The sequence below is a fragment of the Ictidomys tridecemlineatus genome, chromosome 6 (assembly GCF_052094955.1).
Source record: "Ictidomys tridecemlineatus isolate mIctTri1 chromosome 6, mIctTri1.hap1, whole genome shotgun sequence".
Classification (NCBI taxonomy): Eukaryota; Metazoa; Chordata; class Mammalia; order Rodentia; family Sciuridae; genus Ictidomys; species Ictidomys tridecemlineatus.
Window position 1 is genome coordinate 88,582,340 of NC_135482.1, and position 24,811 is coordinate 88,607,150.

Sequence of the window (24,811 nt, forward strand, 5' to 3'; positions counted from 1 at the left end):
TTCAGCAACTTAGTGAGGTTCTAAGCAACTTAGCAAGATCCTGTCTCAAAATAAAGCATAAAAGGAGCTTGGAATGCAGCTCTGTGGTTAAACACTCCTAGATTCAACCCCTGGTTCCAAACCAAACCAAAAAAAAAAAAAAAAAAACAGTATATGCTATACAAGGACAGAGAAGTAACATAAGCAGAGAGGTAGAAATTCTAAGGAATAAAAAAGAAATTTTAGAAATCAAAAATCCTGTAACAAAAGTGATATTGATGAGCTCTTTAGTCAACTCAGGTAAGGAAAGTATATCTGAACCTGTGGATACATAAATAGAAACTTCCAAAACTGAAATGAAAAAAAAAAGATGATTATGATCATCCAAAAATGTTGGACAACTGCAAAACATGTGATATGGGAATAACAAAAGTAAAGAAACAGAAGAAATATTTGAAGCCAAATGACTAAGAATTTCCCAAAATTATTAGACACCAAGCCACAGATCCTGAAAGCAGGATAAAACCCAGAATTTATACCTAGATATATATATTTAAACTGCAGAAAGTCAAAAATAAAAAAAAAAATCTTTGAAGAAACTAGATGGGAGAAAATCCTATCCATAGAGCAGCAAGTGTAATACCGCTGCTTCCCCCTCCTGCCTTCCTAGGCAAGGCTGCTGCTCCTTCTTAATCCTTTTACACTCCCACTTTTGCCTGACACTCTAAATTTTAAAGAGAGCCCCACCTACATGGTTAAGATGTTAACTGCTATATCTTTCTTTAGATTTACAGAACTCAGGACATCAGATAAGCCTTAGAGTGCTGCTCCTCAGTTTTCAGCATTAACATAAAACATGTAACTTGCTGTGAGACTAAACCCAAAGTCTGATTTAATACAGAAACTCACAGCAGAAGATTGAGGTCTATTGAAATGTTCTGGTCAGGGGAAAAACAAACAAGGAGACCCATGTCCTGGATGATGAAGACCCTGCTCAGCATAGTCTTTCTACTTGCGAATTTCCCCCCTCTCCTTTCCCTATTAAAGCTCTTTGTACCCCGAGTTACCCTAGGTGGAGCTCCAAGGTAACAGGCCATCTACCTTCTCAAAATTGCCCACTTTTGAATAAACCCAATTCTTCCTACAACACTCCTCTCCTGAGTACTGGCCTCTGAAAAGTGGGTATCATGGACTTTTATTCCAGAAACACAAGGATAACAATAACATCGGAATTCTCAGAAGTTATTCAAGCAAGAAGATTCTGGAGTAAAAAATTTCAAATGTTGAGGGGGAGGGAATATGACCAACCTAGAATCCTTTGTGAAATTATCCCTCAAAAAAAAAGACAGAGAAGGCTGGTGGCATAGTTCAGAGGTATATTGCTTATCTATCATGCATAAAGGCTGTGAATTCAATCCCCAGCAATGCAAGCACAGACACACAAGCAAAGTGGAGAAATAAAGACTTTCTCAACAAAATTTGAGGGAATTTGTTGCCAATAGATTTGCCTTGCAAGAAATTAACTTCCTCCAAGAGAAAGAAAATAATATGGTCATAAACTCAGACCAATAACGGAAGAGCATTGGAAGGAAGAATAAATGAAGATAAAATGTGTAATGGTTTTGTAACATGTTTACATGTTTACCTTTCTGTTTGTCATAAATTAAAAGTAATATCAATTGCTGGGCAATCCACTGCATAAGTGGAAATGGTTTGCAAGGACATGAGCAAAACTTGTTTAAGATGTCTGTCACCAGACATTTTCTTTTAGAGATGTTTATTCTTTTAACACAGTCTTACAAAATACATTGAAATATTTGACCACATTATCAAAAACAAATACTAGAACAATCTAGGTTTAAAATCAAGCATAATTGATACAAACTCCAGATTCAGTTACTTGTTGACTATATGATCTTAGATAAGTTACCTGAAAAACTCAACTATAAAAACCTACACTTCATGTTTAACTGTAAGGATTAAACATAAAGGAGATAAAAATTCACCTAGCCCACTGTGCAGATAATTTTAAATGCTGAATGAATTGCTAAAAACACCACGAATCTTACAGCATCCTCTATGCACTTCTTCATAGACTAACTTAAAGTTAACAAGTTTATAACCAATCTCTGATATACAAAAACCTAAGAGGTTGCATTTTGCATATCTCACTCCAGTAGTATGTTGCTTTTAATTTTTTCCTTATTAATTTCAAAAACTGTTATCTTGTACAAGTGGTCCACTTTATGCTTTGGATGTGGCCCTTGCTGCACTGCCACTGTAACTTATTTTTAAAAGGAACATGCTTCTTTCTCTTCCTCTCCCCACCTCCTTCCTAATCTCTCCTCCTCCCTAATCTCAGAAGAAACAGGATTACCATTCTTCACATCCTAGGCAGAATTATTATAATTAAGCACACAGGCACCACAAGAACATAAGTAATTCAGACCTGGGGATGGCACCAGATCTAAGAAGTGGCTATCTCCCAAATTGTCAAGTGAATTACAGCTCCAAAGACACAGAATGTAGCCTTTGACTCACCTCTTAAACTCTCTTATCCCCTTTCCCCAAAGGGCAGAATCACAACCTCTGGACAGGAGTCCCCTGTGTTTTCTCCTTTGCCAGCAATTAAACAACTTTTTCCTTTTTCTCAAAACTTTGTCCTCATTATTGGATTGGATCGGGACAAGGACAGAGCTTTCACTAACAATTTTGTTCCAGTATTAAAATTTTTTGAATGACAGGGGCTGAAAAGTTGAAAGACAAAGTTTCTTACTTTCTCCAAAGGATGGAAGAAATGACCTTAGAAAGTTAAGTTCTAGAAATGTCTCAACCTTCATTCTTCATAACACTTCAAAGTAGACACCTGCTCATGTCTCAGGAAATGCCAACTATACATACATTTTTGTAGTTTATTATAATTATCTTATTTTGCTCTCTTCCTTTTTGTTTTCAAGCAAAGATGATAAAATTTCAAATATGTGATATTAAATCTGTGTGGTATATACATCTCAGGCTCAAATTCTCCTATAAGAATTATCAACTTCTCTATGCCAAATGCTATTTTCTATTTCAAGAAATACCCCACATTGATAAACTCCTGCATAATTTGCAGAATGACACAAAATAAGTAATGATAGTAGGAAAAAAATAATTTTTGGTCCAAGCTCATTTTAATGAGGCTACTTTCCTGCCACTTGGAAATATATCTATCTAGTCAGGACTCTTCTGCCAGTTTTCAAAGTAACATTCCACAAAGGCAAGGCTATTTAATATTTTTTTCCTCCAGTAGTGGGGACTAAACCCAAAGGTGCTCTAGCACTGAGCTATATCTTCAGCCTTTTTTTTTTTTAGACGGGATCTCAATGTATTGTCCAGGCTGCCCTTAAACTTGTGATCTTCCTGCCTCAGCCTCCAGAGTAGCTGGGTTTACAGGCGCATGCCACTGAACTCAGCTTAAGAATGTTTTTGATATCTTATTGCTTGTGAAGATAAAATGAACAACTTATTGTATTGGATAAAAACGTACTAAAGTAATATGATTACAGCAATTAAGTGTTGCAACTATCAAAGCAACACTTAAGTAGAAAGTTCGTTATCTTCTTAAGTAATGTAGAACATTGAAGTCAAGTCTGACTGATTTAATAGGTATAGTTGACTAAGAACTGTAAAACAACACATTAATTTACCATTAATTTAAAGAATTCTAATTTTTCAAATCTTGGAAAATTACTTTTCAGTGAAACTTAAATGTTGGAAAAATCTTATTTACTCCTTACTGGACAGGCAGAGCAGCAGTCTTTGCTCCCCATCCCCAATATAAATTATCAAAACCTTTGGTTAGTTTTCTAACCAAAACCTTAAGTGGTTCCCCATACATATTTCAAAGAAAGCTCTAAGGCAGAGAGCAAGATCTTCAACAGCTGGTTCTCCCTCCCATTAGGTTTATCTCCCACCATTCAGTCCCCTGTCTCCAAGACACCAGGTGTCCCACACTCTAGAACAGTAATTTCCTCAACTTGAGCTATTCCACCTTCCCCTCCTCACTCCTTGGAAGATGCACACATTCTCTGAAAAGTAACTCCAAGTTCTCCAAGGGGAACCTGTGCTAATGCTACAGAACTGGGCTAACCATACTCTGTGCTTCCATGTAACTCCAGGCACACCACCACCAAACACCTCCCTCTATAACAGAACTCATATTAATGTTACTATGATCTCCTACTCCCAAATCTGTAAAGCATAAACCCAACACCGTACTCATTTTTAATGCAAATAAAGTACATGCTGGGTACTAAATATTTGAAAATCATTCAATTTCTTTTAATTTGGGGGGCAAAGGCTTTTTTCCCTCTGGAAAGTTTCACCTTGTCCTTCTTTATCAAGTTTGAAAGTCACTTCCTCTGTGATATCATTTGCAAGGTTTATCTAAATGCAGCATCAGAAACACAGCTTAACCTTTCTATACTTGTTTCCTCTACCCTCCACCCTAGAAAGGGGACAGTAGAATACAAGCCTTCCAGTTTGTATCAGAGACGTATCATGTGTCTAAGGTACATCATCTGGCACTTGATGTCTGATGAATATTCATTCTTCCTATTACTTCAAGTAATAACACTAATGACTTTATTCCAAATCGTTCCCTAAAAGATTTAGGATGGCTAATTTAAACCAATATTTGGTACACAGAAACAAAGCAATTGTCTTTCTGTTCCTAAATTTTTTATCACCAGCAACTTGAACCACTGAGGTCATTCTTAACCATAATTTAGTAGTTGATAAACCTACCAAAAAGTTCTTCTTCCCCAGCATTGCTTAACAAAAAAAATTATTTCTATGAGGTCTTATGTTGAATCTTTCCTTTTTGCAGCTCACTCAAAAGATGCCCAAAACCTTGTCATTGCTCAGATCCAGACTCACAAGCAGTTTATGAACTCCTCCCTGGAGGTAAAATGATATAAACTTGTCTTTATTTATGTGTAACACAGACTTTTAAAAAAAATATTCTAATTATATCCTTATACTTGAAATCATCTTCACTATCATTCCTGATTCATGATTTCCCCACCTGGATATCTTTTTTAACACAATGCCTTTATTTTTATGTGATACTGAGGATCAAACCCGGGTCCCGCCCGTGCTAGGCGAGCGCTCTACCACTGAGCCACAATCCCAGCCCAGGATCTTATTAAACATCCTAAATATAACATTTAAAGCTTAATTCCTAAATTCTTCCCTCCCCAACCCTCCTCCACGTTGCAGGCTTTCCCATCACTGTCTCAAAGCACTACATTTTACTAGCCTTTTAAACCAAAAATCGTCTCATACTTTGTGAACTATTAACCCTATCTTCAAAGGAATACCCAAATTCCAACTACTACTTTTTTTTTATATAACAATTTAAAGCAGTTCTAGGTTCAAAGCAAAACCAACTACTCACTTCGTATCACCATTCATTTTGGTTCAAGCCAGAATTAATTAATTTTGGAGACAGGAACTTGCTAAATCACCCAGGCTGGCCTTGAACTTGCAATTTTTCTGCCACTCCCCCAGAGTAACTGGGGTTACAGATCATAACAGCCTATCAAGCCACAGATATTTTTAATAGCCTTTACCTATTCTTCCTGCTTCTGCCTTTGATCCAACAGAATTAATTCTTCAGAGTAGTCAGAATGATCCCTTTATCTGACCTCTTTTTTTTTTTAATGAACACAATACCTTTACTTGTTTTTGTTTTTTTTTTTTAAATGTAGTGCTGCGGATAGAACCCAGTGCCTCATCTATTACTGAGCCACAACTCCATCCCCTGAGTGATCCCTTCAAAACATGACTCAGACCATAACTTTACTCAAACTCTCCAATACCTTCTTGTCCTTCCAAAGATAAAGTCTTTTCACATTAACTTTAGCCTTACATAACACTTAGCATGATGAAATGTTAAGTTCCAAGAAGCTGGGATTGAACCCAGGGCCTTGTGCATGCGAGGCAAGCACTCTACCAAATGAGCTGTATCTCCAGCCCAGTACATTTTTGTTTGTTTTACCTCAAGTCTCCTCCCCACTCCCAATTTTTTCTTGATAGCACCCGCACAACACACTACATATTTTACTCATTATGTCACCAGTCATCTCCCATCTACACACTTGTTTCATGATATCAATACTATTTACTTTGGTCACTGCTAAATCCACATCTATATTAGCACCCTGTAGTTTGCAGGTGCTCAGTATTAAATGGTACATTTTTCTGTATGTATCCACTGTGTTTCATTCCTGAAATATATAAGATCTTTAAGATTTTACTTTCTATTAATATTTTTATTAATTCTATAAGCTAAAAGTCAAGTTAATAATGACAGTGCTAGTACAAACAATTTCTTTCCTGGAAATAACTTATCCTTGCTAGGTAGTGACATAAACCTGTGAATCCCAGTAACTCTGGAGTCTGACGCAGGAGGATCACAAGTTGGAAGCCAGCCCGACACCCTGTCTCAAAGTAAAGTAAGAAAGGGATAGAGATGTAGCTCAGTGGCAGAGGATTCCTGGGTTCAATCCTAAATACCATAAAAAATAAACAAAAAAAAAATACTTGTCCCAACATCTCCAGCATATAGAAAGAGATCTCCATCCAAAGTCACACAACTACCTTAAAAACTGATTATTAAGCTGGTATAACAGGTCATTTTTAAAATAACTGCTTAGAATACTATCTTCAATGCTGCTCAACAATATCCCAGAGTAGGAAGTCTTTTGTATTTATTTAGTAAATCTTCAAGAGCAATCTGAAGACACAAAAGTTCAGATAATTATTTATGTCCCCAATATCTACTTTAACTAGAAAAGCTAAAAAAAATACTGAAAAAAGTGTTCAATATCACTAAATAAGAACACCTTAATATTTGTATATATTTAATGATACATTTCAAAATAATTTATGCTGAACGAAAGCAGATATATAAGAGCACATATTGTATCATTCCATTAATACAGAGTTCTAGAAAATACAGAACACAAAGTAGTTCAGTGGTTACCTGTGGTTTAGGACATTAGGATGGACTGTGAACAATGAGGAAATGTTCTGCATTTTAATTGTTTATGATGTTATATACTTCTGTCAAAACTCACTGTCCTTACTTTTATGCCATTTTTCCACCTTAAACTGCATAACAGTCAAAGAATATGTACTGTTATGGTAGGGAAAAACAACATTCAGATCCATTCAATGAGAATTTACTTTGGTACCATCTTTTTCAGGAAAACATTTTGGCAAAACCAAGTTACAATGGATGTGCTTTGCAAACTCTTTAAGCCAGCTAACAATTCCAAGAAATGACACTATAAAAATATCATCCCAAGTATACTTTCAAGGATGCTGCTGTACTACTGGATATCTAAAATTTAAAAATAAATAAATAAAATCTCAGTGCAAACCCAACAGAGAATGGTTAAATATTTAACAGTACATGATGTCATGTCACTAAAAAAGAAATCATATCTATGTGATTGCCCTGAGTGGAAAAAAAGACCAAAATCTCAAAACTAGGTGTAAGAAGCTGAATGAGCACATTTTGGAATAATTAAATGAAATATTAATCTGGAGACCAGGCAAAGGTGATTAAAGGTAACAACTTTTACTCATTCTTATTTTCTATATTATTAAATTAATGTACTTATTTTAACTAGGTATATGTGACAGCAGAATGCATTTTGATTCATTGTACACAACTGCAGCACAACTTTTCATTTCTCTGGCTGTACACGATATAGCATCATACCATATGTGCAGTCATACATTTATTAATTCTTTGATTTGGAAATTATTAATTTCTTTGATTTGGGAATTATAACTTTAATGACATAAAAAGCAATTTTAAAAATACTGATACTTAGGACAAATTTCCAAGAAATGTTGACTATCCTGAATTACATTTTAAAATAAGCCATTTGGAAGAGGTCACAAAGAGCAAGAAAAAAAAAAAAGCAATTACAAGTCGGGCACAGTGGCGCAAGTCTGTAATTCCAGCAATTCAGGAGTTCAAAGCCAGCCTCAGCAAAAAGCAAGACACTAAACAACTCAGTGAGACCCTGTCTCTAAATAAAACACAAAATAGGGCTGGGGGTGTGGCTCAGTTGCCAAATGCCCTTGAGTTCAATCCCTCGTACCACAAAAAAAAAAAAAAAAAAAAAAAAAGGCAGTTACAAAACCCTACTGATGTTTAGGGCAAATTTTGCAAAAAAATTATTATCCTGAATTACATTTTTAAATAAATCAGATCTTTCACATGATTACAGAACAATAGAACGTAAACTTAAGCTAACTTCTACAAAGACTAACATTTATTAGGTAGACACTGCTGTTCTGGCATTTAAAGATAACCATTAGGGCTGGGCTTGTGGCTCAGAGGTAGAGCCCTTGCCTAGCATGCATGAGGTAGGTGGAAGGCATGCCTTTCATAACCATAGCAATGGGTCCACTCCTCAGCACCTAGATTCAAAGCCTCCTTTCCAAAAAATTAATGCTTTTCTCAAGAGAAAAGGCCCTCCAAAATACAACAGTTTCATGCACATGCAAGATCCCTCTGGGGTCCAAATACAAATAAATCTATGAAACAGCCTTAAGAGAAACGTAAATCCAAGGCAATTTCATAATAAATTTGTAAGATTTAGAAAATGTAAGTTTTCTTATCAGATATAAAACACCGAAGAAGAAAAAAGGTCCTGGGGGAGGGAAGCAATCCTCTAGAACCATGACAAAATATTCAAATAAACAAACCAAATATCAGGTCCCTCTTTCAAAATAGTGTTATTTGAAAATGTTATTTGTGGGAATGTAGCACAGAGGTAATGCTTGCCTAGTATACTAGCATGTGTGAAGTCCTGTATTTAATCCTCATTACTTTAAAAAAAAGGGGGGGGGAGGGAATGGGTGAACAGATACAAAGATAAATAAAAGGGAAAAGATAAAAATGTTACTCATGTTAAAAAAATATTTTTAAAGGCTCTGCCAAAAAACAAATATAATAAAATTTTTTTAAAAAATTACAACTGAGTACATAAAAATATAACATCAATAATGCTTTATACTGAGAATGTTTAAACAAACTAAAGCATAATTCCCTTTATAAGATTCCTATGAAAAGGCATATAATATCACAAAATGTGACAAGTCACTTCAGCCCTACCAGTGCTTTATTCTTATAATTCTCCAAAATATCTTAACCACAACAAGTACTCATCTATTATCCCAATTCAACAAATAATAAGGCTATTTTGTGCTATGGATAATCATGCTAGGAACTGGCTATTGCAGAAGCACTGAATACATCACAATGATATTGCAATATACATTCATCTCCTCTCTCACACTGTAAAAGCAGTTTGGGGAAATGGAAAGAATGCTAACCTGGAGGGTGGGAGGGACTGGGTTATAATTCCTGCTGTAACCCACTTACAAGTCTGTTTTAGCTTTCAGATTAACAAAGCCATGAGTGATATCACACAAACTTGATTCAGAAAATACATCAGGGTAGGTTAAGAATTTACAACTTTTTAAACAATCAAGAGTCAGTACACTTCATTCCAACATTTTAAGGCAATTTAAGTGTATAATAAACCATTAGAAATGACAAAAAGACTCTTTTTATTAAAAAAAAAAAGGAAAACTTGCAAATGTTATTTATACTAAAACCATAATGCTAGATTGCAAAAATGTCCTACACCAGGTCACAAGATTCTTTAAATACTTACAAAAAAATTATACATATAAGCAAGAAATTTGTCTAATGAAAATTTTCTATCCTTTTATAAAGTATTTTCCGTAATTTTAGAATAGAAATATATTTTTAATTAAAAACCTTGAGACTACTTCCCTCAAAAAAATTTTTCAAATGTCAAGTTATAAATCCTTTTTAATAAGTAGACTATAACTAAGTATCTCATTATGAGCCTGCCTGTTATACAGACAAATATATCCTTTTTTTAAAACCTACAGTTTAAAAAATTGTTTGCCTTTTAATCACTTAATGCAGAAAGCTGTGATTAAATAGACTCCTCCACTGAGTAGTTAAAATACTTCAACCATATTTTCCCATTTTTATATCTTACTCAAAATATATAACATTTTGTCAACCATGTCTTAAGAATTCAAAGAGCAAACAACAGAACATATTTTAAACAACTATAACTATGGCAAATTCTTTCAAGAAGTATTTGCATTTTGAAAACTTTTATTTGTATGTGAAAGGGAAAGTTTTATACCCAAAGATTTACTGACATGATTTGTCAAAACTTTCAATGAGTAAGACTAATCTGAAACTATTCCCTGTGGATTAATTACTATCTATCTTAATTTCTGGGGGACCTGGAAAGAACGGGAATGGGTTAAGTGAGCTGGGTGTGTAGAGTGCTTGCCTAGCACATGCAAGGCCTTAGGTTTGATTCCCAGCACTGCAAAGAAAAAAAGTAATGTGTGGCGACTTAAGGGAAAATTTATATATAAAAAAGTTTATTAGAAAAATAAACAACTTTAAATTATACAATATTTTCTACTTCAAGAGTCTTTGAAATAAAGCAGATATGCCTATAGATTAAACATAATCTGATTTACAAAATCTCATTTAATCCTATTTTATAAAACAAAATATAAAAATACAAATGGTGAAATAATGGATTATTGTCAACTATTAAGAAACCCAACATAAAAGTTCCCATAACACCATTTGTGCATGTATCTAATATGGTAATATTTACTTTAAACTATATTAAAAAGCTTTCACTAAAATTTAATATACTAGTTCATTATCAAAAATCAACATTATCATATTAAAATGCAAGTTCTGTTGTCTATTAAAAAAAAAAAAAAAAAAGACGTATCAACTAGAAAGTGATTAGCAAACTTTTTCTTAAAGGACCAGACAGTACATATTACAGGCTGGTAGGTCCTACTGATCTCAATATTCAACTCTACCACTACAGGAAGAAAGTATTTACAAACAACATGTAAATAAAATGTCACGTCTGTAGATTGTAATTTGCCCAAACTAAACTACACATGGATTTTGAGTGAGATTGATTATTTCAGGAATCATATTATAAATACAATTTAGATGACTAAACATTAATAAATATATGTTACAGATTAAAATTTTTACTTATTTTCCAGTCACAATTGAATGTGTGTGCATATATGTACACATACAAGTTACAAAACTCATTTTTAACTCCACGTTCTTTTTGGTGTGCTAATATTAGTGTCAGATAAGCAGCAAAAATTGAGTACACAGAAGCTAATCAATAACTAAGAAATTTGATTTTGATATCTATTTCTACACAATGAAAAAAACTAATTTATTACTGTGCCCCTAAAGAAAGTATTGAATGGATATTTTTAAATGTTATTTTTAAAATTTAATTGAATTGCTACAATTTGAAGCTAAATGTGATTTGCTTTGTTTTATTAGAAAAAATACTCAAGCAAGGTCTACAATCATCGGTCAATTAAGAATGACTTACAAGAACATGAGGCAATAAAATAAAAATACAAGTACAAACTATATATCTGAAACATTTCTATTTGGCAATTTTTTAACAAATCAAAATTTTAAAAGAACAAAAAAGATTGCAGATTACTTCAAAGATACAGAATAAAGCAATTGATGAAGTGCTTAAGCAAAGAAAAACAAAAAAAATAGAAAACACACTGCTTTTTTCCTTTTAAAAATAAAAATCACATTTGCTACAGATCGTATGGATAATACCCTTATTAAACAACCTTTCCAGAATGTCTTCTAGTAGCAGTGCTTTTATTTGCACTTCATTTAATTTTATATGACTCATTTCATGTATATAGCTCTTTATCCCACTGTTAACGAATAAAGTCTCCCATAATTTTTACTATTTTTATTTTTATTTTTAAAGCAAACGAGAAATGATTTATGTATCATGGAACCTTTCCCATTTTGGAACCAAAGGTTTAATCTATATTTTTGTCTATTCTTTCTTTAAAAAATTTTTGTAAAAACTGCTGGTTTTTATATCACTGTAGTAAAGTGAAAACTCCTCAATCAGGAGTATTTTTTGCAGTTTGACTGCATATAACCACATACTTTACAATATGTTCTTCCTACAGTAAGGAAATTGATTTCACGGTCACTGTCAGAAATGAGTGCCATAATTCTATTATGGGTATAGGTCCTCCCTCAAAGACTTTCTGGAAGGATGTTCAATGTGTTTTGTTCTTATAGATATTAACAGTAGTACATAGTCCCTTAAGTCTGCAAAAGACATTTATTGTTAAAGAAGGTGCTTTATTAACAATTCCTCTGGCAGCACTAGTGAATTACAATATCCTTCAATATTATTTCTACCATAATATATACATTTTTAACTTTCATGCCTCTAGAAAAACATCTACAGTACATTTCATAATATAAAAATATATTACAAATCTGCTGAATTATTTACAAGCAATGTTCTATTATCTCTATGCAACATTTGTTTGATACAATACTAACAAGTTACACATATTTCCATTTCTGTAAGTTAAAAAAAATTCCATATGGCTTCTTGCTAACCAAGCAAGAAAGTGATTTTATTTTCCTTTTCAAAACCAACTTTGGTGCATAAAGGATTCAGTTTGAAGATACTCTTAAAAAAAATACAATTTTTCTTATATTAAGAAAAAACAACTCAAAAACCAAATGCTTTCCTCAGAAAAAAAATTAGAGTCATATAGGTTAGATGAAAATATGAAGATTATATTCAAATTTGAAATAGAGGTTTTTCAAAAACCGTTAACAGATTAGTTATATAGGTAAATATTAACATACTGTACTCCATGAGAAAACCCTAGTCCTGAAAAGGGAGTCACCAGACATACTGCAACACTCTTTAACAGTAATTTTCAGCCCTAATTCGAAAGACGAATTTTTAGTTGATTGCAAATGTCGGTTCACTGTTTGCTTAAATACAAATTGAACACTTTTCTTATCAGAGTTCTGCAAAAGAACACAAATGGCAACCAATCACATCTATTTATCATAATTGAAAGATTAATTATCTCTTGATTATTTTCACTCTAAATATTTTCTAATATGACTTCAAATCAATAGACACTGTCAAGATAAGTATCCTTACAGTGTTTTTGGTATTTGTAAGGGCACATGTTGTAATTGTTTTTCTTTCCAATAAAACTATTGTAATCACTAGAGGGAAGAAAAAAAAAGCTTAAAGCAGCAAGCATGCAAAGCCTTTAAGAAGCTGTTCCACTACGTTGCCAGAAGAGTGTTTGCTCAGTCTCCCACAGTACCATTCCATGAAAATGTGGATATACAGTAATATATTAATATATTCCACAGAAGAGTCTACTTCATTCACAGAATGTTTACACTAAGCATAAATATTATTCTAAATACTGATTTTTAAAAAAAAAGAGGAAGGGGGTTGACTCTAATGTGCAACTTTTCCTAAACCCATTGTCAGTGACTAAGACTGCAGGTGTCCCCGCTTGTTTGCTTTTTATGTATTTATTTATTTTTTACCTCTTCAACCTCTTCTGCGGCATTGTTCTAGAAAAAGAAAAAAAAGAATTTTCTTTTATTCAAATGAAACAAATACACTGAGTAGTTCAAAAGAGAGACATTAAAAATATCTGTAATATACAGGCATTTCTACCAATATAGATCATCATTAAAAGCTATTTCTACACTTGTCTTTCTACATATTTGTCAAGCACTATGTATATTTAGAGATATAAATAAATAACAAATACTATACAGTTAGGAAAAAAAGTTAATTCCCCATGGTGGTACACACCTATATTTTCAGCTACACAGGAAGCTGAAGCATGAGTAACATTTGAGCCCAAGAGTTCTGAGGCCAGCCTGGGCAATAATAGCAAAACTTATCTTTTTAAAAAATTTCTTTTGAAACAAAAGAAGTGAGCAATTTATTTGTAAAACATCTGCATATGATGGAAACAAATTTAGTTACATAAGACAGCTTTTTAGTAAATCTTTTTCATATATCCTGCTAAAAAAAATTCTAAGTTTAACACATGGGCTTTAGTCAACTACTACTTCTTTAAAACTGATGCTTAAAAATCCCAAATAAATTTTCTTTCCGGATCCACTTTGAAGTTACATATATTTCTGGAAGACTTATCATACCTTCATTCTGACAGATTTATGATAATTGTTTTTCCCTTTTACTTAATTTCACAATTAATTTCATTGGTATTCTTAGTCAAAATCCAGAAATTTAGGTAATGATGCCATACCAGGGTAATGATGAAGCTTCTTTAACAGAAGAACAAAAATTTGGTCAAAATTAAATCCTGGATTTTCTGGGGTACAGTTAGGAAACATTAAATCCATAGAAGCATCTAATATATCTTAAGAGCATTCTCATTTCCAAATCACACATCATGAGAACATCAATTACTGCTCCTAAGAACTTTTGAATATTAATTCTAAGCTTATATGATATCTTGTTAAGTCACTTTCAATAAAGTATTTAAATCGCCTCCCACATAACACAAGAGCAAAAAAACAAGCTGATTGGTGTGAAAGGAAGAAGGGAAAGGGAGAATTACAATACAGGTTGTAATCACAGATTAATATAAATTACAACCCAAAACTACAGAAATAAATTCTAAACCAGGTGCTAGTAAATAAAGAATACTCCATTATTTTCTTTATACATGGGCAAATTGTTAACTTTTCCATATTCTAGTAGTAGTAGTAGTAAATTTCTCCATACAGTGAATTTCCCTTTCCTTCAAATCTACCACATCATACACAGAACAAATTTCACTACACTCGGCACCCTTGCCAAAGGATCATTTTTTTTTTTAATTTTTGTTATTAGAAAAAACTCAAGTTCAATGTTACCACATGGCAAGTCATATGAAATCCTGATATAGTGAATAACTTTCCAAAAAGTTGAGTTATGGAATTAACAGAACCTTTGAAATGTTCGATTGCTCTAAAATTAGTTAACATCATGATAGTTAAAAATCTACATTTGAGAATTATCAATTATCATGTTATCTTATTCATGTCAAGCCTAATCCTATGCAAAATACATATTCAATTAAAATTTCATTAAAAAACACATAAAGTTCTTTCATTGAGTGCCTTTTAAAAATTACTTTAAAGCATTTTTACCACCTTTTAAATCACCCTAGCATATGTCATTTAGATAGACACAATAAGGAGTTCAACCGCATACTATCTATGTAACCTTCAGCATTTGAACTATTTAAACTCTTAACTGTTTTCCGATTTGTAAAACAGTACCACCTAATTCAAAGAGCAGAAAAGAAGAAGAAGTATATGTATGTAAAGCATCTAGCAAAGTGACTCAGCACATAGCAATGTTGGTCTCTTCTCCCCTTACCCATACCTTCATTTGCATAACACACTAAAGCAAAGTTCAAGTCAGAAAAATTATTAAAAATGTGAACACTGAGACACCTCTTAAGAAACAATAATATTTAAACTGTTCTTCTGAAGTTTGAGGAAAGTTCTAAAGAACAAACACACAGCCAACTGGGCATCATGTTCCAGCTTGGGGAGCTGAGGCAGGAGGATCACAGTTCAAGGCCAAGGCCAGCCTTAGCAATTTAGTGAGACCCTTAGCAACTCAGACCCTATTTCAAGCTAAACCTTAAAAAAAAAAAAAAGGTGGGGGGGGAGTGTAGGCGGGGGGGATGGACGGGACCACCAATTTAGGCCCCCCAACCAACCAAAAAACAAATCAGATAATATATAAATGATTACGTATTTAAGCAAAAGGCACTTAATTGCAAATATTTGTATATTATAATCTAATCTACTTAAATAGGCATATAAACTTTATTGTGTTTCTGGATTTTATAATTCATAACTTATTGAGAAGTCATTTCCACATAAAAAAGTACCAGAAGACAGTAGCAATGGTGCACACATTTAAACCCAGTGACTTGCGAGGCTGAGACAGGAGGATTGCAAGTTGAAGACAAGCCTCAACCACTTGGTGAGGACCTGTCTCAAAATGCGGGGGAGGGAGGGTGGTGCCTGACACTAGGGATAAAACTCAGTGGTAAAGCACCCCCAGGTTCAAGTCTCAGTATCCACCCCTCACACACACTCATACCTGGGGATGAGGGAAAAACACAAGAAAGGTACACTTAGTGCTGAAATTCAGCACAAGGCCTGGAGGTGTGATGCATTCCTATAATCTCAGCGACTTGGAGGAGCTGAGGCAGGAAGATCACAAGTTGAAGTCCCGAATTGTAAACTTAGCAACATGCCATCTCAAAGATAAAAATTTAAAAAGTGTTGTGGTGTAAAAGCTCAATAGTAGGGCACCCTTATGTGAAATCCCATTTAAAAAAAAAAAAAAAAACTACATATATTAGCTACCCCTAGATCCAAAAAATCCAAAATATTTTGAAATCTGAAATCTTTGAGTACCAACATGATTCTGAAAAATTTTGGGCTTTGAAACATATCAATTTTCGATTTTCAGATTAGATATACCCAGCTGATATTACCTATACAAATATTCCAAAATTGAAAAAGCAAAACACAAACTCTGACATGTCAAACACTTATGTTTCTAAGTATTCTGGATAAAAAATATTCAACCTGTAGTTAAAAACAAATTCTACCAGGCATTGTGGTCCAATTCAGAAGGCTGAGGCAGGAGAATTTAATTTAATGAGCAATTTGAGTTGTTTAGGGCCTAAGCAATTTAATGAAGGCCCTAAACACTTAGTAAGACCCTATCACAAAATAAAAAAAAGCTGGAGATGTGGCTCAGTAGTTAAGCACCCTGAGGTTAAATGCCTATTATCAAAATTTTTTTTAAAAGTCTAAAATTAAACAAAACTTAAGATTACAATCCAAAAAATAAAGCCTGAAATAAAAAAATAAATTACCTGTATATGTTTGGGTCCAAAAGCAAGGCAGTATCTTTGGGTAACTTTGATAAATGAACTACTTTTGTTTTTAATTGATGTCGTTCACTTTCATTCACCCATACATCTGGCAGACTGTAAATTAAAAAAAAAAAAAAAGTCAACAAAAAAAAATACAGTAACTTCAGATTTATCTTTCAGATGTCTTCACATTCTCCAGCCTTTCCTACAAGTCTAATAGGGCCATCTACATTAACAAATTTCCCAAAGCTCAGCCATCAACATGGTAGCATGATATGGAATTTCAGATTTAATTAAAAAAAAAAAAAGGTGAGGTGAGGGAGTACCATTAAATTTTAAAAATGAATTTAGGGATGAACAAGGAATTTTTGGTGGTAAAGTCATAACACACTGCCTGGCTTTTAACTCACTACATAAAATTCATTCCTGAGTTTGGCTCTAGGGGAATGTGACATCTCCTTAAGGAAAATCCCACAAAACCTAATTCCACTTAAAAGGAAGGGAAAATGTATATAAGTGACAAAATCTAATTTCAAAGAATTTAATCCTACAAAAAAAATTTTTTAAGAAAGCATTTTGATACTTGGATTACTTCTTTTCCAAAATACTAGGAATACACAGGCATTCAAAAATCATCATTTTGGTGGGGTATTTGGTGGGGGGATGGGAGCGGTGGGTGTTGTTTAGGAGTTTTTTGGTGCTAGGGCTCAAAACCAGGACTTCCCACATGCTGGGCAAGTGCTAATAGGTATTTCTTTTAAAAACATGCCAATAACATGAATATAAAAAGACCTCTTAAAAACCAATATGAAGCACATGAACATTCATTAGGGATACATCGAATGGGAGAGATAAAGGACACCAGCCATCAATTTGCTAAAGATAAGAAGAGTTATAAATTACTGTAATTTAAAAAACACAAAATGTAAAAGGGAATGATAACAGCCAGTATTGAGAACTGAGATGTAGCTCAGAAGTAGAGCACAAATGAGGCTCTAGATTTGATGTCCAGCAATGAGAAAAACAGAGCCAGCCAGTATTGATAATATGCCAGAGAAATAAGCTCACTAATATAGTACAGGGATTACAAACTGTTTTCAGAGGGGGTAATTCCTATTTAAAAAAAAAAAAAATCTTAACATTATGCATGATTTATAATAAATAAGAGATTTTCATATCTTTTGAGAAGCTAAAAATTATTGAAGTCAACATTTAGCAAAAAGGAATTGACTAAATAAATACCATGTCCACAAAACCAATACAGGGTGTAGATGTGTGTGTGTAGGGCAATAGAGCAGGGAGAGAACTGTGAAAAATGTTTTCCACATACTAAAGAAGTATGATAATCACAGAATTCAAAAGTTAAAATAGACTTATGAATTAAATTTAAACTGTAAATTTCCAAATCTATTGAAACACTCTTTATTCATATAATACTCATATTAACATCTCCTAAGAAGTGAGTAGAAAAACACTGCAGAAAAAAATAACAAGGGCAAATATTAACCATATACTAATTACTGAAGTAGGCATATACAATAAAATTCTCTTCGTTTAAATTTATACTATTCTGGATGCTCATCAGGCTTTGTCCAACATTTTATGATACACCTTCATTAACTTTTTGTAACAAAATTTTAATACAAAGATAAATGGAAATTTATAAATTTAGGAACATATAGATAAGGATAATAAAACTCAAAGAAAAATGTAATCATTGTTAGAAAAAGTGGACAACAGTTTTTCTTTTCTTTATCTTGTACCAGGGGATTGAACCAGGGCCACTTAACTACTGAGCCACATCCCCAGCCCATTTTATGTTTTATTTTGAGATGGGGTCTTGCTAAGTTGCTCAGGGCCTCACTAAGTTGTCAAAGCTGGCTTTGAACTTATGATCCTCCTACCTCTACTTCTTGAGCCGCTGGGATTACAGGCCTGTGCCACTGTGCCTTGCAATAGTAGTTTTTCTATAAAATATTATGTGCTGGAAGACATTTAGAAATTTTCTTTAAAAAAAAAAATCATTGAAACAAAAGCATGGCTCAGGATGATTCCATACTACTTGGAGGTTATTAAAATTCCTAATAAATACTAAAAATGATTAAACTAATTTTACTGAAAACAATAAAAAGCTAAGGTTTTCAAGCTTATAACTTGAGCTATGCATTCATATACCTTTCAGATTCTCTATTTAATCCTGATAACCTCAAAACACTATACCGTTTGGTTCCTCTAAAATCTTTTTAATAAGCTGAGTAATTATTGTGCTTAAGACTTTAATAAAGCAGGGCATGGTGGCACACGCCTATAATCCAGCAACTTGGGAGGCTGCAGCAGAAGGATCACAAATTCAAGACCAGCCTCAGCAACTTAGCAGGACCCTGTCTCAAAATAAAAAATAAGAAGGGCCGAGGATGCAGCCCAGTGGTTAAATTCCCCTGGTTCAATTCTCAGTACCAAAAAAGATTTTAATAAAAGTATAATATACGTCCATTAGTTACAAATAATATTTCAAATACTTACATGTCTTCAGGCATCCAATGAAGCAAAAGTTTTATCTTTCCAGAATCCTCTTTTCTCTTAGCTATTACCTAGTAATAATATGAAAATAAATCATAAAATAAGTTGTAAAATATCATTCTCTTGTACTGTTAAAAAGCACTTTTACCTCTATTCAAGAACTTTAAGTGCCCATATCCTACAAAAGACACTATCGCACTCAACCTCTTTCCTGCAAGACTGAAACTTCTAAGACACAGAAATCTATCCTACAGATTCTGGTTTCATACTAAATACAGCAGTAGCAGTGTTTATTATAAACTGAATTAACTAAACTTTCAGAAATTCATCCTAAAGAAACAAGCTTGAATTTAGAAAAAGCTTAAGGATATTCATGTTACAATGAAAATCTTTGGACACTCTGGCCCTCAAAAGGGAGAACAAAAATCCAAACTTATAGATCTAGTAGTTACTAGTAGTTACTTTTTTTTTTTTTTTTTTTAATCATTATCTCCACCCAAGTCACCAAAACCAAAGTTTAGTTCTTCAATCTTCTGGACTTCTTCAGGTTCCCTGAACCATTCTTCACTCAGTTCCCAGAGTGCCTGGTCCAAAGCACAGATTCAATAGTAGTACCACTTCCCTGACTACAATTTTACAGAACTTCTCCTGAGCACTTTAAGACAAGGTAATCTTATTATGATGCCTGAAATCATTCAGGATCTGGCTTGTCAAGCCTCGTTTAGTTTTAGGTTTTCATTTTACATTTTTCTGCCTTGAACTTCAACCTCATGTTAAGAATCACTTCCCAAACTATGAGACATATAAAAGACACTTTCTGATTTCTGACCTCTAATTTTTCAGAATAATAAACTCTGTGCTTTGTACCAACAATACTGCAATTTGCAGAAGAAATGGCTGTCACAGATCAGATCCTAGGCAGTGATGCACACCAAATCCCATTCTAGTAAAATTAGAGGATTGCTCATATGAAAACTAAGTTCACAGCTTTACTTGCTAAAGACAGTCTCTAAAAACTGCATATGCTATAGAATTACAGTAAAAAGAATGAAAATAAAAGTCTTAAAATCTGAAAGATTCACATATATGGGTATCTCTAACAGCTTTCAAATTGTCTGTTAAGTTCTGGTTCCAATTCAAATATATAGAAACTGCACACTACTAGATTATATATATGAATTATAAATATGGCTTAATGAAAAAATGTAACTAGAGGTCATCTAAATTCACTTACAAATGGAGCTAAAATGTTGAAAGTATATATAATTTGGGGAGGAAGGGAAGATACTAGGGTCTGGTTATGCTGCCCAGATTTACATCAAACTCTCAATCCTCCTGCTTCAGTCTCCCAAGTAGCTGGCATCACAAGACATAAAATACCACAACAGGCTTACGGTAAACACACACATACACACACACACACACACACACACACACACACACATTTTTAGTAGTAGATGGACACAATATTTTTATTTTATTTATTTTTATGTGGTGCTATGGATCGAACCTAGTGCCTTACGCATGCAAGGCAAGTGCTCTACCACTGAGCTACAACCTTAGCCCCTTATGGTTCATTTTTTATTACAAACTTTAAGATAATGCTTAAACAGAATATTAACAAGACTAAGAAAACAGTTCAGTGGTACAGCACTTGCCTAGCATTCACAAGGCCCTGGGTTTTATCCCCAGAACCACAAATAAAATAAAAACAAATCAAAATGATCATAGCAGTTATAATTTCCACATTAGCAAAATAGTGCTTACTGTTTTAATTAACTCAATCTCAATTTTTTTAACAAGTTTTGTTTCAACCAGCCAAATTTATGTCATCCTGTGAACATACTAGAAATTAGTAAAAACAGGACTTCAAACAAAAATACAACATTTGCTCCATTATATAAAAACCTGTAGTTAAATTTAAATAAACACTATAATTCTAGACTTGAAAATGAAATTTAAAAGCTCAAGAAAAGACTTTGAGGTGCTAAAACAAAATGTTACCACCACAAGCCAGGCACAGCGGTGCAAATCCCAGCACCTTGGGAGGCCGAAATAGGAGAATTCCAAGATTGAGACCAGCCACAGCAATTTATCAAGACCCTGTCTCAAAACAAAAAATATAAAGGACTGGGAATGTAGCTCAGTGGTGGAGTGCACCTGAGTTCAATATACCCAGCACTAAATAAATAAACCACCACAATAAAATAAGATAAACAATGCAAGTCAACCAAGTACCATAAGCCCACTAACTATTAACTAAGATTCTGATGACCTCTTCTGGAGAAGGCTCAAAGGAAAATTGTTTTAGTTAAGGAAATAAGACACATTAGGCAAACTGCATACATACCATTCTTTTGCAACCTGTTTCATTATTAGTATGGTTATTGCCTATAAAAGTTAATTTGATAACAAGGAAATTTAAAGCTGCCTTAAGTATGGAACTTTCTGACAACTAACAGAAGTGATTCTGCTTAACATATACTGCCACCAGCAAAACCTTACTAGTATGGAGAGAACTTATGCACCTAGCTCCTTTCTTTTCTATTGTGTCCCAAGACCCTGCCTCATTCGGTATCTCTTCCTTCCACTTTCCTTCCCTAGCAAAAATTATTCTTCAGATTACATTCCACCTTTTTGACTTTTCCTCAGCCAAGATACCTCTGCCTCCTTGCTGTCACTTAAGGATTCACACCACTCATTTCTCAGTTTTCAAACCATCACATACACACATATCATGGCCTTAAATCCTCTCACATAGTTTTAGAGCCAGAAAAATTTCCATCTGCATATACTTATATGGAACCCATAAAATTTTATTTTCTTTCTAGATTCTTAATAGCATTCATCACACTATTTTTAGTTACTTCATTTTTTCCTGATCATGGCAGAGGGCATCTGTAGTCCTCCCATGGTGTAAGGATTTTGTCCAAAGGACTATTTTTATGAAAGTTAATAAGCTGGTACTTCACCTTTTTTTGGGGGGCGGGGGGGCAGGGAGTTACCGGGGATTGAACTCAGGGGCACTATACCACTTAGCCACACCCCCAGTACTATATTGTGTTTTATATAGAGGCAGGGTCTGAGTTGCTGAGCACCTCACTTTTACTGAGGTTGGCTTTGATCTCATGATCCTCCTGTCTCAGCCTCCCAAGCCACTGGGATTACAGGTATGCACCACCAGGCCCGGCAGTACTTCACTTTTCAATCATAACTCTACTTGTTATTATCAAAAACTTATTTGTAGATACCTGTTCATTATAAGACCACCATTTCATTAACTCTTTGGAGAACCCCAAACCTCAGTCCTTACACTACTTACTCTTTTCTATTTACACTGGTTTTTTAGGTAATAACATCCAATCTGACACTTGCAAATATCACTGATATGCTAAAAATTCCCCATCCTTGTTATCTGTAGTCATATCTCTCCTCTAAACTCTTACATCCATACCTACTTGTGGGAAAGAGCTACATCACTACATGCCTTAAAAGCCGATCATGTCAATCCAGATTAGAGCTCCTAAAACTGTCTTAATTTGCTCATACCACAGCCAATGGCAACTCCACCACATAAGCCAGCTACCTTGGCCAAAAAGTCGTGGAGTCATCCTTTCATCTCAAACTATTTATAATTCTTGTCAATACTAACATCAAAACATACTCAAAATGTACTACTTCACCAAACATATAAAATCACAACAGATCTACACCAAAGCATATTATAATGAAAATGCCTAGCATACAGAGTAAGGATAGAATCTTAAAAGCCACAAGAGAGAGGAATCAGATCACATATAGAGGGAGACCAATTCCTATCTAAGCAGATTTTTTCAACACAGACCCTCAAAAGCCAGGAGATCATGAAACAACATATATCAAGTCTGAAAAAAAATAGATGCCAACCAAGAATCTTATATCCAGCAAAACTAAGCTTTATATTTGTAATGAAATAAAAACCTTCCATGAAAAACAAAAAATTAAAAGAATTTACAACTAGAAAGCCTGCACTACAGAACATCCTCAGCAAAATATTCCACAAGGAGGAAATTAAAAGCAGTGATAAAAATCAGCAGAGGGAGGGATTACACTAAAGGAAAAACAGAGGAGAAACCAAATCATATTAAATACTAAAAATAAACAAAAATGAGTGGGAATACAAATCATGTCTCAATAGTAACCCTGAATGTTAATAGCCTAAACTTACCAATCAAAAGACATAGACTGGCAGACTGGATCAAAAGGAGAAAAAAATAAAGAAAAACCTACGCAACAATATGCTGCCTCCAAGAGACTCATCTTATAGAAAAGACATCCACAGACTGAAGGTGAAGGGTGGGGAAAAATCATACCACTCACATGGACTGTAGAAGTAAGCATGGGTTCCCAGCCTTGTATTAAATAAAGTAGTCTTGAAACTAAAGTTAATCAAAAGAGATAAAGAAGGACACTACATACTGCTCAAGGGAACCATAAACCAACAAGACTTAACAAATACAAATATACATGCCCCAAATAATAAAGCATCTATGTTCATCAAACAAACTTTACGCAAGTTCAAGAGTCATACAGACCACAACACAATAATTTTGGGTGACTTAACACACCTCTTTCACCACAGGATAGATCTTCCAACCAAAAGCTGAACAAAGAAACTACAGAACTTAATACAATCAATAACTTAGACTTCACTGACATATATAGAGTATTTCACCCTTCAAAATGAGAACACAGATACAAAATATTGAAATCTCTGGGATGCTATGAAGGCAGTTCTCAGAGGAAAAGGTTCATTGCGTGAAGTTCACTCATTAAAAGAACAAAAAGTCAACAAATAAATGACTTAACATTGCACCTCAAAGCCCTAGAAAAACAATGTTACACCAAAAGAAGTCGAAGACTGGAAATAATTAAAATCAGAGCTGAAATCAATGAAATTGAAACAGAAGAAATAAAATTGACAAGTCAAAAAGTTGATTCTTTGAAAAAATAAAAGACAATTCCTTAGCCATGTTAATGAGAGAAGGAGAGAGACAACTCAAATTACTAGAATCCATGATAAAAAGGAAATATCACAACAGACACTACAGAAACATAGAATACAATTAGAAATTATTTTGAAAACTTGTACTCCAATAAAATAGAAAATATTGAAGGCATCGACAAATTTCTAGAGTCATATGATTTGCCCAAACTGAATCAGGATGATATACATAATTTAAACAGATCAATTTCAAGTGATGAAATAGAAGACGCTATCAGAAGCCTACCAACCAAGAAAAGTCCAGGACCAAATGGATACACAGCCAACTTCTGCAAGACCTTTAAAGATGAACTAATACCAATACTCTTCAATTTATTTCAGGAAATAGAAAAAAAAAGAAGCACTTCC

General features: G+C 33.7%; 1 protein-coding gene across 6 annotated transcripts in view; it reads right to left on the reverse strand.

Moving 5' to 3' along the window:
* Window positions 1-24,811, reverse strand: part of Aebp2 (AE binding protein 2) — a 220,777-nt gene that overhangs the window by 128,032 nt on the left and 67,934 nt on the right. For 5 of the 6 annotated variants that reach the window (XM_078015135.1, XM_078015133.1, XM_078015136.1 and 2 more), the window contains 3 exons: window positions 19,423-19,490; window positions 16,900-17,013; window positions 13,517-13,543 (listed from right to left, as the gene is read on the reverse strand). In XM_078015135.1, the coding sequence (XP_077871261.1) occupies window positions 13,517-13,543; window positions 16,900-17,013; window positions 19,423-19,490 (209 nt within the window). Of the gene's footprint in view, window positions 1-11,402; window positions 12,974-13,516; window positions 13,544-16,899; window positions 17,014-19,422; window positions 19,491-24,811 lie in introns of those variants that run through there. The other variant, XM_078015137.1, reaches the window with a different exon arrangement.